The sequence below is a fragment of the Phaethon aethereus genome, assembly GCF_964289735.1.
Source record: "Phaethon aethereus genome assembly, chromosome: 3".
Lineage (NCBI taxonomy): Eukaryota > Metazoa > Chordata > Aves > Phaethontiformes > Phaethontidae > Phaethon > Phaethon aethereus.
Genome location: NC_138576.1, coordinates 23814489 through 23828412, shown reverse-complemented (window position 1 = coordinate 23828412; position 13924 = coordinate 23814489). Strand labels below are relative to the sequence as shown.

The window sequence follows — 13924 nt, the reverse complement described above, 5'->3', positions numbered from 1 at the left end:
TCTGTGCAGCTTCATAAAGACAGAATTACCAGACATTTCATTTTATTATTGAAAGCAGGTGGACGCTAACCTGCAACATAAACCAGCAAGCTTTCAAGCAATCCTTAGATGCTGCAGGACTTCAACTGAGGCCATGAAGAGAACTTCAACTACCTACGCAGATGGACATGCCCTGTGCAGCATATACATCCACCATACCCGAAAAGAGCTGTCCTCTACAATCCTCTTCCTAGAGCTTCAAAAGTTCTTACAAATACCCTTGTTCCAGCCTTGGGAATAAGGCATAAATCTTGAATTTCATTCAGTAATTGTCACCTGAGTCTATTTTGTCTGCACCATGCATATTTTATAAGCTTTTAATAAGTCAAGATAAAAAGGATGCAATAAGGGTGTCAAAGCAAATAAACTAACATGGCATCTGAAATCCTGTCACACAGAAAAACCAAACAGAAGTCTTTTTAGGCTCATTCATTAAAAAACACATTCTTAGCGCAGGAAAGGAAGCCAAAAAGCAAATCAATAAATAATTAAAGAGAGCCTGCTGCAATCCTCTGATGTTCTAGGAAAGACAAAGAGCCAAATTAAGAAGAAATTTTAATAGTCAATAAAGGACTAGATCAATAGCCATGGATAATATCATTCTTTAATGGAGGTCCTTAGCGGGCACAAATTGGAACACAGAAAAATAACTGGGCTTCAGAGCAGTGATGATGGACTCATCAGAAGAGAGTTCTCAGAACAGACTGCTTGGTTTGTGTCTGAATAATGAGTTACAAGTTATAGCAACGTCATCTATGAACTGGGTCCTATAGGAGTTACTCACAATGTCTTTTAAAATAGGATTAGCTTCTCCGTGGTGAACAAAATGTTCACTCCCAGTTGATCTGGCTGAGCACTGGCTGATGGAGGGTTTTTCCTGGGTGAAGGAGATTGGGGGGACCACACTAGTCTGTTCATCAGATGCATTTCTCAGTTCACAGCCAAAGACTGGCTGCTTCAGCCCACACGTGTTCCCTGACCATTCAGTCACTGGGTATTTTGGAGTGGGTGTTCACTCTTTCTTCTTTCCGTAAAAAGCACTGAAAAACTCTTGGCTTCACTCCAAAGCAGATACGTGGTTGGTTTCTTTTTGTACTTTGAAATGTTTCACAAATGATAAAGCCATTTCCTTCCCATTTCTAAGCCATTCTTGCTAACGATCAAGCTCCAGAACAACTTATTTTTCCAATGTGAAAGAAACCCTCCATGAGTTTAGAGAAGGTTGTCCTCAGCTCTACACATCCAACATGTAACAGAGGACGGTGTGCCCAGGCGGGAGAGAGGGCAGCGTGCTGTAACCAATACCCACGTATGTGGCTTCAGAGGCAACATTTTTTGCATTCCAACTACAGATCAAGGGTGAAATCTTGGCCACATGTAACTTACCAGGAATTTTTTTCACCAACACCTTTGTTGCTAAGGTTTTACCAGAGGAATTAGTGCCTCCCTGCAACACGCAAGTTTAGTGCCAACAACCAGTAATTCATGCAAAATACCCAATTCCTTGCTCAGCATTATTATGAAACCTATATATTCAAGGTTTAAAAAAACAAAACCACAAAACTACCACTTGCTTTAAGAGGGAGAAAAGGATGTTAAAGTTTAAATTGATTTTTGCTGCTACAGAAAATTGAGGTGGGAAGATTCTGCTTTTTATAAAAATGGCTGCTTAGTCGAGATATATTTGAGTATAATACTAAACACTTCTTATACTTGCTCATTTCCTGCTGTTACTCTCAGAACCACAGCTTCAAATTCACCCGTTTTTCCTGGTTTGAAGTAATTCTTATAACTGAAACAGAAGCAATTTTAGCGCATTTACATCCAGCCATTTTCACAGCCTGCAGGAAACTCCCTGGGTGTGGTTAAAGTCATTTTAACTTGGCTGGGGCAAAATTAGGATTTGGAAAGTTGTGCATAAATATACACATGCAAGAGAAGCGTCTGTGTGCTTGTGCGTGGGCAGAGAGGGGGGAATAACTCCTCACCGTCACGTTTAGAGGATCTCTGTGGTGCTCTGGGATCAGCAAAAAACAGGACGGGAACGCGACTTTGACCGCACTGGAGCTTTTCCCCTTTTGCGCAGCTCTCCTGCGACAAGCGGGCAGCTTTCTCCCCCCATCTGCCTCCTCTCCACCCCACACGGACCCACCGCCGGCAGCAGGACCCACCGCCGGCAGCAGGACCCACCGCCGGCAGCAGGACCCACCGCCGGGGAGCACCACCAGCGGCCGCAGCTCTTCGCCGGCGCAGCCAGCACAGCAGCAGCTGCTTCAGTGGGCGCTGGCAGAGCAGCTGCTCCCTAGGGGTGGCTGTCTATCCGGTTCTTCTCAATTTTCAGTTCTCATGGGCGCCACCAGCACGTTGGGTATTATAATCCTGAGCTGATCACGCCCTGTTCTTCCTCTCAGACAATTACTAAGGGACACATTTATTTACCGTGGTGATTTGTTACTTGTACACATTTTTCGGTAGCTTTTGCTGTGTGCTCCGATTCTCACTTGTGAATTACTAGTGTATCGCAGAATTATGCTACTAAAGGCGAAAAAGAAAGTGTTACAATGCCTAGAGTAGATGCAGTCACCCATAATTTAAATATCTATTCCTGGCTAAGTAAACAAAATGGCTCAGGTGGTCCCTTCCCACACTGAACTCCTGTTTATTCCCCATTAGGAGGATTTTTTCAAGTAAAATCATTACATAAATCCAAATGGCATGCCTCAATGAGTAAAAGCCTCATTCAGCATACTCTCAATATTGCAACTACTCTTGAGAACATTTCTGTATTGTATATCATGTTAAAGTCAAAGACTGTTAATAGATACACTCCTGGGTAGCTCTTTTGCTGCAAAGTAAGTAATCTTGACAAGATCTGCCTTGAGTATGATAATAGTAATGACCTTTTTCCCACATGGTTCAAAACCACAATACATCAATATAAATTGCTTTGGAAAAAGCCGTATTGACATGAAGCGAGAACCGATGCGTCATGGAAGTTCAAGGTCCTTAGAAAGGTTACTTTGCTTCTGACAGACGCAGAGCCCTGAAGTCAGACGAGGTGTTACACTCATGAATGCTCACACGTGAAAACCACAACCAAAACTGAGAAAGGCTATGTTCCTCACTACAGCTCCAGCATTATTGAGGGGTAACACAAAATTAATGACGTTTGAAGAACATGCCAGATTCGAAGACTACTCTGAAATGCTGGTAGATCCCAAATTTGGCTTGCCATTTGCAAGTCTTCGAGGCTGAGCGCATTTGTATTGCTTCCTCCCACTGAGCCATCTGTGTACATCCAGGCAGCATTCTGAAACGTCAAGTGTTATGAAGGGAAGAGATGTGGAAAAGATTCAATCCTCATCTTGAGCATAAAAGTCACCTGGGATGGGGGGAAAAGTTATATATGTGGGAGGTAGCTTTAAAAGTTGCTGTGTCTGAGGAAGGCATAACAAACTGGTACTTGTACAGAATTACACACTCAGTACAAATAATAAAAAAAATAGGCCCCTTCCACAACATTTAAGTCTAAGTTTAAACCTGAGAAGCTTGTACAGTGTTCTGGAAAGCAAAGCATCATGATACCAGATGAATTATTGACCAGTTCATAATAAACTGGACAGATTTCATGAGACTGTTAACATGTTTAGGTTAAACTATGATGGTGGAGCAGTAATATATTTAAAACTACTTAAGTGCAGTCAGAACTGTTCAATTGTTTTGTTTTAAATGTGATTTTGATTGTCCTGGAAATGTTTCACTGTTGTTTTTTTTTTTTTCCAATCAAGTAACAATAGACTGACAGCATCCCACTGCTCAGCTTAAGATGCCCACCTTTAGGAAGGACAAGAATGGAGACCATTTGAGAGACAACGTTATATCTGAAATAAAATAGGTTCCTGTTCTTTGAAGATCTTGAAAATTGATTTAAAGAAGGAAAACCAAAAACCATTAATGAGGCCCAAGATTCAATTACTGCAATTGAAGAATTCTTCCTTTATACTTGGCACTGAATCCTGCTCCTTTGGATACAGTGGCACGCAAAACACATGGGACAAACACCCTACAGCTGCTCTGAGGAAGAAACCTTGTCAAATAGAGGAAAAACATTCGCCCTGAGGTGGTCTAGTGGGACGAATTTTCTCAGTGCAAGTAGAAATGGAGACCTTTATATGGCAGTTTCACGTACAAGCAATCTATTTCAGCAACGGATAAACAGAGCTGGCAAAAAGATTATGAATATTGGGAATAGCAGGAACATTGTCATTCATTTAGCAGTTGATACTGATGCTCACTGTTAAGTATTATTCCCTTTCCCTTTACAAAACCCTCTGCACCAGAACACCTAGCTTTCGCTGGAAGGCTGGTGATGAGGATCCCCTGCTGCACAGAAACCTTCTCTTGCACGGAACTTGACAAATCCAAGCACCAGCTATACACAAGGGAGGCACTTCTGTACCTCTGATCCCTTCTGGCTGGAAATTCCGCACGGGTGTTAAAGCCAGTGACAAAGCAGAGGAGATTTTAGCTGCAGGTGCTGAACTGCAAGCTTCCTGCACGTAGTGTTATGCAAGCAAAGCCCCTGACAGCTCCCCCAGCACCACCCTCCTCCTAGTTCTGTCTTCCCACTTGCTCACTCACGCTGCTCCTGTTTCCATAGACACCTCAGAGAAGCATGCGGGTGGGTTATCTTTTCTCATTTCTCCTTTATGAGAGCATTTTAATAGCCAATTGGAATGTCAGTTAAAAAAAGTAGTCTTGTGAATCCTGGTTTAAGACCTAAGCAAGCCCATAATTTAAAATCCATAGGAGAAAAGCAGACTTTCTGCCTTAACCCTGCTTGTTCTTTCACGCCAAGTCCAACTCATGATCTCCACGGTTGTATGTTCATGAAAAATCTGAGGCACTGCAGCTCAGCTGTAGCTCAGCTGAGATTACACCATACTCTCAGGTCCAAACTACACAAGTATTTGGAGAGCGGCGTCAGTCTCCAGGTTTGGAAATTGAAGCAAATGGGAAGTCAGGAATCATCTCAGAAAACAAGAGCTTATTTGGCAGCTGTCAATGAAAAGCAGAGCAGCTACTCACCACGTAGCTTTACAGCATAACCCTAAATTAGGTTTAGTAACCTAGTGCAGAAAGCAGCAGCACAAACACATACATAGCATTAAGTGATAAGCAATAAAACCCTGCGATTACTGGAACATAAATTATTATTCAGATATGGGGTAATTAAGCTTAATTATCAATAGAGTCAGGACATATCATCAACCAACATGAAGAGCATTATCAGAAACATGAAATGACATTATGCAGTCTAATCATACATTAATCATGTAAGTACCTAAAGGTAATCTTTATGAGCTTAATTATTGAATCTGATAATCTGAGCCTCTCAAACTCTTTAATGTATTTATTCTCACTGTCATGCAAGACAGGGGAGTTCTGCAAGTCCTAATCACAAAGAACCAAGTCCCACATGCCACCCGGTACACACAGAGCAGAAAAAAATCTCCCAAGTCTCAACTCTCACAAAGTATTTTTAACATGCTTCACCTCCCTCTCAGCTATTAATACCTTGCTCTCAACAGGTAATTACATGAATGCTGAGACCTGTCTCGCTATATGCTCGTTATATCAGATCTGAACACCGAAGAAACAGGTTGCAAAAAAAACTACAGTCCGACCACAAAACTGCTTATTCACACAGCTTGAGCAATGCAAAGATAAAATCAACAGCTTGCAACTGCAATTACTGAGTAAGGTATTAAATTCATAGTGTTACACCATTTCTGAGTAAAATTATGCAAGAACACCAAGGAAACGCAAAGCCTCTTTAGAGGGTGAGAAGTAGCTCATACATTAAGTGCATGACTTTAGGATTATATTAAACTCCAGGTAATCCTGACCGCGCAGGGAATTTTAGAGATAAAATGCCATAAATATTTTTCCTGCTGACAGAAGCTGCTGTGCTGTGCCAGAGATGACGAAGGAAGCAAAAGCAGTAGGGAACAGCAGGGAGAAACACAGGATCCCCGATACGCTGACATAGCCAGGCTCCTCAACGTCACGTTAGCCGGGACAACGGTCAGGTGTCTTCCTGGACTACACACAGACTGCAGGTATGGATCAGAGGAACCCCAGTTCCTGGCTCTGTTCCCACAAGGAAGGAAAATCCTAGAAGCAAACAGACTTTAGAGTGAAAGAAAAGAGGTGCCATGGCCCTTTCCTCTCACGGGTCCCAAAAGGGAAGGCTGAGGGCAGCATGGACCTGGAAGCCCCTGCCCTCCTAAGGAGGGAGAGGCGCTGCACAGGACCTCTGGGGTGTGCCTGCATGGACATGAAGGGCAAGAGAGGAACTGGATGTGAGAAGATAAACACTGACATAAACAGGCAGTGAAAGTACATGTGTGAAGCCATTTAAACTACTTCAGGGATCTCAAGACAGGTCTGCCGGTGATGGTAAACTGGCCAAGCTGCCAGAGGTTTTGGAGTTCCCACCAGACCATCTACGACAACTTATGTGGAAATCGTACTGTGATGAGCTTACCTCCCTCTTTTGTACTCACTGGCTTGTAGCTAGGTTTCTACTCATTTTACTACCATGTGTCAAGATGTGGATGAGACCTCTGGCAACACAGACAAAGGTTTATAGGAGGTGCACGTCAAGCCCTATAACACACAAAGAATATGAAAGGCAAAGAGAAGAATCTCATCCTGAGTGGATGAGACAAACATGTAACACCTAATTTATTCTATGTCTAATCCACCAGCCAGAAACATACATCTGCTTAACAAGTGAACTATTTAATGTCACCCAGTTTGCTCAACTGAACAGGCTGTTTGGAGTTAGATTTATTTAAAACCTCTGGTCTTTTGTTCACATGTATCAATGATAGTTTACATTTATGAATATATTACTTCTCCTTTAGCATACAGTACTATTTTCAATAGTTTTAAAATAAAGATTTACATTATTACCTTATACATATTTCATGGATATGAAAGTTAGTTCACCTAACAATTCATGCCACATCATCCTTTTTAAAACCTTATAATCAATGCTAGAGTTGATATGCCACTTTATATTTATACTTGCTTACTCTTTGTCCAGCCTTAAAGTGATGATAAAGCTGACTTTTTTCCCATACTCAAGTCTATATTTCTGATTAGGCAAACCAGCAAAAAAACAGCTATAATGGCAATGGCTATTACAGCAGCGCTATTTCTGGTTTTTGAGAAGAGCTGTCCTTCCACTGAGCAAGACATTGACAGAAACTCAAGTACACACTTTAGCCCATCAGACATCCCTACCTGTTTCCCTGGAAACAGAGACCTACACAAAGTGACTGCATCAAGCACAAGGAAACTCGGAAGAGAGGAATCATGCCTGCACTTCAGCATCGTGTCACTACAACATTTGACAATAAACAAAAAACCACAGAGATCAAAGCCACAGGCAAGTGGAAATGGAGTTCAAACGTATCTCTGGAAGTCTGACCAGGAAAGGAGAGAAGCCATGGTTTAGCAGTGCTGAGGTTTGATCTCAGTTATGAACTGTAAACTTGTGAAACGAGAAATAGCATTAAAACGCAGCCATAGACATAAACATGCTAAATTGTTTTTTCATTTTACTGTTATCTCCTACGCTCATCACTGCATGGTATATAGTACAGATGGGTCTTGCTCATTTTCTCTTTCAACCGTTAACCATATGGCTCAGATTAAATGGTTCTTTGCTTAAGTAATAGTCTATGCTGTGTATGGCTCCTAATGAATGTGACCAGCAGCAGAACACTGCTGACAGGCACTGGTTTCCCACCCAGAAATGGCAGGATGCTTAGCCCTCTCCCTTTGCTTCTACAGAGTCTCTGCTGTCAGGTCTTCTTAAATAAAAACACTGTGAGAAACATTTACAGCTCAACCCTTTCCATTCTTGGGAACGAGAGAACAGACAGCTCGGGGTGGTCGCTGTCGCTGCAGCACTAGAGAGAGATTCATCTTGGCACAGAAACTGCATTTCATGACCCACCAACAGTTTGTGGAAAGTGCTGCAAACTCATAATAATACGTGCCAGTGGTCTAAGAAATTGAAACTCTGGATGGTGCATTTGACTTTTGTTCCTATGTTCCCTTTTAAAGGTCAGTGAAATACATGTATTTTCAGTGATTCTGTGTATAGATGGGTGTTTTGGAAGTGAAGGTCAGCTTCTGATTCTTCTAGAGGGGGACACAGTAAATTTTGGTGAGAGGTTACAAATTTGCCTTTGACCATACTTTTTACATTTTTTGGAAAGACATACTCAAAATACATCATATTAATATGACATATATTTTAAAAAGTTGCATCCATTGCTCTTTCACACATCCTCTTTTTTATCAGAAGAGTACAGGTAGCATTTAACTTTCTTTGTGCCCCTCCTTCCATAAATTCAATCCAACTTCTCACCCTTTTTGACTGAATGAATATAATTTACTAGGATATAGCTATCCAGCAAATCTCCTCAAAAGTCAACAAGAAAAAATAATCTCTAATACACCAAAAACCAAGGAAATAGCCAACAGATAAATCCCTTAAACTAAAGATCATTCAGGACAGCATGTATTAGCAAAAAAGATAACATCAGAACACATGTGTTAATTGTTTTAGATACTTACAGCATCTAAAATAACAAAGGCAAAAAATTCACAAAATAAATAGTTAGCAATAACCTAGTACTTGAGTAGTCGTTGATTACTCTTTCAATTCCTCTATGAGGTAACATGATTATCAAAGGTACCAATTTACCTATGGGCATGTTTAAGTGATCTGTGGCCTCCATTAGACTCTCTCTGGACACATTAGATGTCTGAGGTCCTTTGAGTGTTTAGGGTTCCCACCCAGAGCACAGCATATTTTATAGGTTGGGAAAGTGAGGTACGGACATGGCAAGACTCACTCATGAACACACAAGCAAACCCATGACAGAGCAATTACTAAAATTCAGGAGCCCTTAAACTTGATGTTCCTTTCCCCAGGTCCATAATAAACAGGTTACCTATAGCTATCTTGGAAAAAAACAAAAGAGAAAAAAAAGAAAAGAAAATCAAACCAAACCAAAACCCCAGATGTGAGTGCTGAATCCATTACTTTTGGTAATACACAAACAGAAGATGTGAAATCAATGCATGTATCAACACAGCCATGTGGAAGAACAGAATTCAGTAGTTAACATTACATAAGGAAGATATATAATTAAGGAAAGGGTCTCCTTTTGAGCTTTTCAACTATTTATAACCTAGGGTTATCCCCATATTACATAATACTTTTGCCGAATTCTTTTCGGGTCTCAAATCACAGTTCTTGTTTCTTCCACTTAGTAACCTCATCTACCATTATAGTAGTTTTCATATCTTAATGTAAAAACAAGTCAAATGCTCCCATAACCACCTAAAACACGCTCCAAATACCTCTTACTGAACTCCATTACACAACACAATTCTTCCAGTACAAGTAAATCAAAACCAAGAACATACAACTTCCTGTTCATGCCAAAAATATTCCTCTTTTCCCTATATTAATTCAACTTTTCAGTACTATGAATGTGGCTGTGCTTCTCCACATGGACGAGTTGGGAAGGAGAGGAGAACAACAATAGCCTACCAGAAACAGTACGTGGATTCACTAGGGAAAAACTTTATCGTGCATCTTTCTGCAAATGGTTCTACAGAAGAAAATTAACACATTGGGCCTCTTTGGCACACAGCGTTAAGATAACTACTTCCACAGGAACTGTCCATTTGGGATGCCAGTCTCTCACACTCACAGACTTTCAAGCAGCCAATCCAATGAACATGCTAATTTTTTCCTCAAGACTGAGAATGTGAAGTGTTTTCTGCTTTAAATATTGTTACAGGAAGCAAACACAAGTTACAATTGCACTCCACTAGTAAACAATATTAGAACCATAAAGGACTTTGCCAAACAGTCCAGACTTCAATCCTTCTCCATGTTCATAACTAAAAGAATTCACAGCCTACTTTTGGTGTGCTGGGGAGAACAGCAGGAATAAGGCAAAAGCACGTGAAGGACAGGAGCAGCAGAATACACTTTAGGAAAATTTTCCTGCTTTCCCTGCCACACCCTCAGGCCACACAGTTTCTCCTGCCAAAAAGACAAAAGGCTTAGTAAAAAGACATGAACTTAACAACCCCTAAATGTGTTGCCCTCTAGAATTTAGAGACAAAAGACTGGTATGCAAAGCATCACTGGGTAGAAAACTGCAAATTGATGATTTTGCCAAGTGAAAACCAAGTTCACACAGCTCTTGCCTTCCACCTTAGAAGAATACTAACGCATGCCCTTGATTTATATGTACTCATAAAACCTTTCAACCTTTCAGCAGTTGCATATTACATCCTGTACGGGATGAATTCAAATTCAACCATTAATTTCTCTGTAGCACCCAAAGTAAAGTTTGCATGTTTAAACTCTACTATCCTTTCCTGGAGCACCAGAGAAAGCGGAAAACCAATTACATTTAGCCAGTAATAAACAGTGAGATACACTTATGACAGTTGCCTCCTCATAGAACGCATTTTGGAGAAAAAAGTGCCATGATAAGAGAAATGTAACTAATAACCAGTAATCCTCACATGGACACAACCAAAAGCCATCAAGGATCCTTGCTAATCACAGCAGTAATATATCAACCTTACAGGGGTCATGTACTTAACCTGGTGTGCTGCAGAGACAAACCGACTTTTCTCAGTCCTCCAGAAATGGACAAGGTGACCCCATACTACTTAATGCTTTTACACAGAACAATGATTCTGTATCTCTCTGGTTCCCACAAACAGGAAAGGAGAGCTGAAAATAAGGTCTGAGACATAGTTCTACATCATGGAAGCAGGATTTTGCCCTCAGCATTCCAAATTGTTCTTGATCATTAGATGTTATTAAAACTACATACTATGAGGCCACTGGGATTTTACCACAGCAGTTCCTTGGTATACTTTGAAAACAGAGGGAAACATGACACAATTTTATGATGACTGCGAAGTCATGCAGTTTCAGGCAGGGAATGACAATATTTTGCTGGTAGTGCTTTGTAATTTGTGGTAAGTACCCAATAGTTTCACCAAAGATGCGAACTACCACGATAAAACTTTTCCTCTGCAGGAAAGCAATACTTCCTGAGCTTCTGTAATCTTTAGCAGCCAAGACTGAAACTAAGGGGGCAACTCTACAGAATAACCAACACAATTAGGTGCATATTCTATCTTGTCTATACAGGCCAATTCGGACAAGTCTGCATTCAAACAGCTAGCGCAGACACAGCAGTACATGCAAACAGCAAGGCCATGCTCTTCCTCTTTCATGACTGATTATATTCTGTTTAGTTGGATCATTTGACAAAAATATTTGATTAAAGTTGGAGGAAGATTCGATCAGAGCCTATCAAGAAAACAATTAATTTAGCTCATCTTTCTACCTATTGAGTACCATTTTAACCTGAAGGTTGAGACTACAAATGATGTACAAAGCAATTTCATTTTTTGTGAATAGTGTCACCAAATGTCATGAAACTGAGAAACCTCAAAGCCAAGAGGTTCAAGTAGGTTCTACAGAACTGTTTGGGTGAAGGTTTTTCTTTCTCCCCTCATGCTCCACTTCCCCATCTGGTCATGCTGACAGGCAAGGACTTGGTCTAATCAGCTGTGAAGCTGCTGCACAAAGTCGCAGTAGGAATATTCAACAAGCGGTTCCTCCCACGTTCACCTACGAGAGGGATCCCCAATTCTAAGTAATATGCTCCCTTATATACACTCCTCTTGGGATCATGCACACAGCAGCTGGTAAATGATAATATGAGAGCTATAATCTCATTGTCTAAGTAGTCTATGAATGCTTAAAATGAGTTACAAGAATGAAGTCATCCTTGAAATTGAAACATAAGTACCTATAAACATTTTCTGCGGTTATTTACAAAGGGAGGAGCAAGAACACCTGACAATAACTGTCCTGGAGAATATGGGGGGTATTGCTGCACCTCAGACCATTCTGAAGTATAACATTTATGTCTCCTTACAGCACAAATGTGGGAAAATTCATGTGCAATATTAGATAAATGTAGTGTGAAATAATGCCCAGAGCTAGCCCTGAAGCCCAAGAAATTATAGTACATTAATAGGGATCACAATCTAGATATATGAAATGCACCTAAAAATACAATATTTAGGCAAAATACAGGATATAAAAATAACTCATTATATATGAAAAGCAGGCTACCGAGTAAACTCTTGAAATCCATACACTTCTTGAGCGTAGTTGGCAAGCCTGTAGGAAGGATTAACATGCACAGAAAGAACTTGCAGACTTCGGAGATTGAGGTCATTTTTGGAGAGAGGCTAGGAAGAAATACCTGTTGGCATATCGTTTCAAAAACATTAATTAAAATTGAAGTTTTTTTCTGAAGCACTTGCTACTATGTTTGAAGGGTGGGATACTATAGGCTTGAGAGAAGTAACTTCTACCCTGCAGTAACCACTTGTGCCCAGACTCTTATTCCATGGCAACAGGGTGCCTGGTCATTTTTATTGAAACTTCCTTGCTTTAACAAGGGGATAAAGAACATAGACACGACCAGCTACCATGGGACAGCTGGCACATCACACCCAAACCACCTTTTTCAATGCCCACACACATTCATTCTTTAACACTCTTTATGCATTCATGCATAAAACTAAACCAGAACAAATACAAGTAATTCATGTTGCAAGGCAAGAGACTGACTATCACTTCACAGATTCTCAGTTTCCAAAGAATGAAGTTATATTACTGTTCATGTTACAGAAGTCTTCATGCACAAAATGCTTTCCTTTGTTTTCAGCAGTCCACTGAAATTCAAACATGGATTTTAACCAAAAAAGTCTGTAAAAGTCAGTAACTCCTGTCACTTACTTGGCTTAGAGTTAATGACGACATTTTCAGCAGAGTGCTGGGGTGGAAACCTGCAGTTCTCGCCTTGGCCCTCACTGCTGCCATACTCAATGACTTCCACTTGTCCCAGCGGTACGCTCCACTTCAATAAATACCTCTGGCCAGTTGTCACGGTGCCACTGCTTTCGTAGGAAGAGCTGGAAAATGCACAAGTTATTGCTGTGACAAGCAACTATGTTCCATGACATCCTATTTATTATTTTAGCTTGTAGAATCTGCTGTTTATCAGTCTGAGTACCATGCACAACTTCAAACAAATTCATGCATCACGCTGACTTTTGTGACTGACCTTTCCTGTGAGTGCAAAGAGCAGCTATGCAGGTGCAGATAATCTTGTTTACAAATAGCACAGGACTGCCAACAACAGTCCCTACATTTCTATAACAAAACATAAATGACCGTCTTTTAAGATCAACGTGCATTTTGACATCTTTAAACAAGTGCTTAGGATGACATCGTGGCTCCGTCTTTTCCTAATTCTTTTGGATTGTGCTGTCTTTCAGGACAGTACTTGAAATAGCGCTAAAGAGAAGTAACTGCTAGGTTTAGGGAAATATGGGTGGCAGGACCTTTGAGTGACTACTGGCAGGAGGAAGGGTAACGTAACCTCCCAAGGGCTGCTGACAAGATAACATTTCTGCTGAGCCCCACATCCCAGGATGTTCTTGCCAGCAGACCTTTGCAACTGCTGAGGCTTCTGAGAGCAATCCCACGCGAGCGCTGCTGCTGAAATAAGCGTGTCTCACAACAGGCATTTCAGAGGAAACGGCATGCTGAGGAAGCTCACTTGAAATAGAAATGGCAGTAATACTCCTTTTCCTTCGTTTCCTTCGTTCCCTTATTCACATTCAAGCACGTATAACAAAAGTTTTATAATAAAGGACAGAAGAGAGGTTAAAGCGA

The 13924-nt window shown here is 40.9% G+C and overlaps 1 protein-coding gene across 3 annotated transcripts in view; it reads right to left on the bottom strand.

Annotated features, from left to right (window-relative positions):
- The window catches only part of ARHGEF10 (Rho guanine nucleotide exchange factor 10), a gene marked incomplete at both ends in the record, with an annotated part of 99971 nt that overhangs the window by 40636 nt on the left and 45411 nt on the right, over nt 1-13924 (bottom strand). For all 3 annotated transcript variants that reach the window (XM_081998390.1, XM_081998388.1, XM_081998389.1), the window contains one exon: nt 12983-13158. In XM_081998390.1, coding sequence (XP_081854516.1) covers nt 12983-13158 — 176 coding nt within the window. The remainder of the gene's footprint in view (nt 1-12982; nt 13159-13924) is intronic.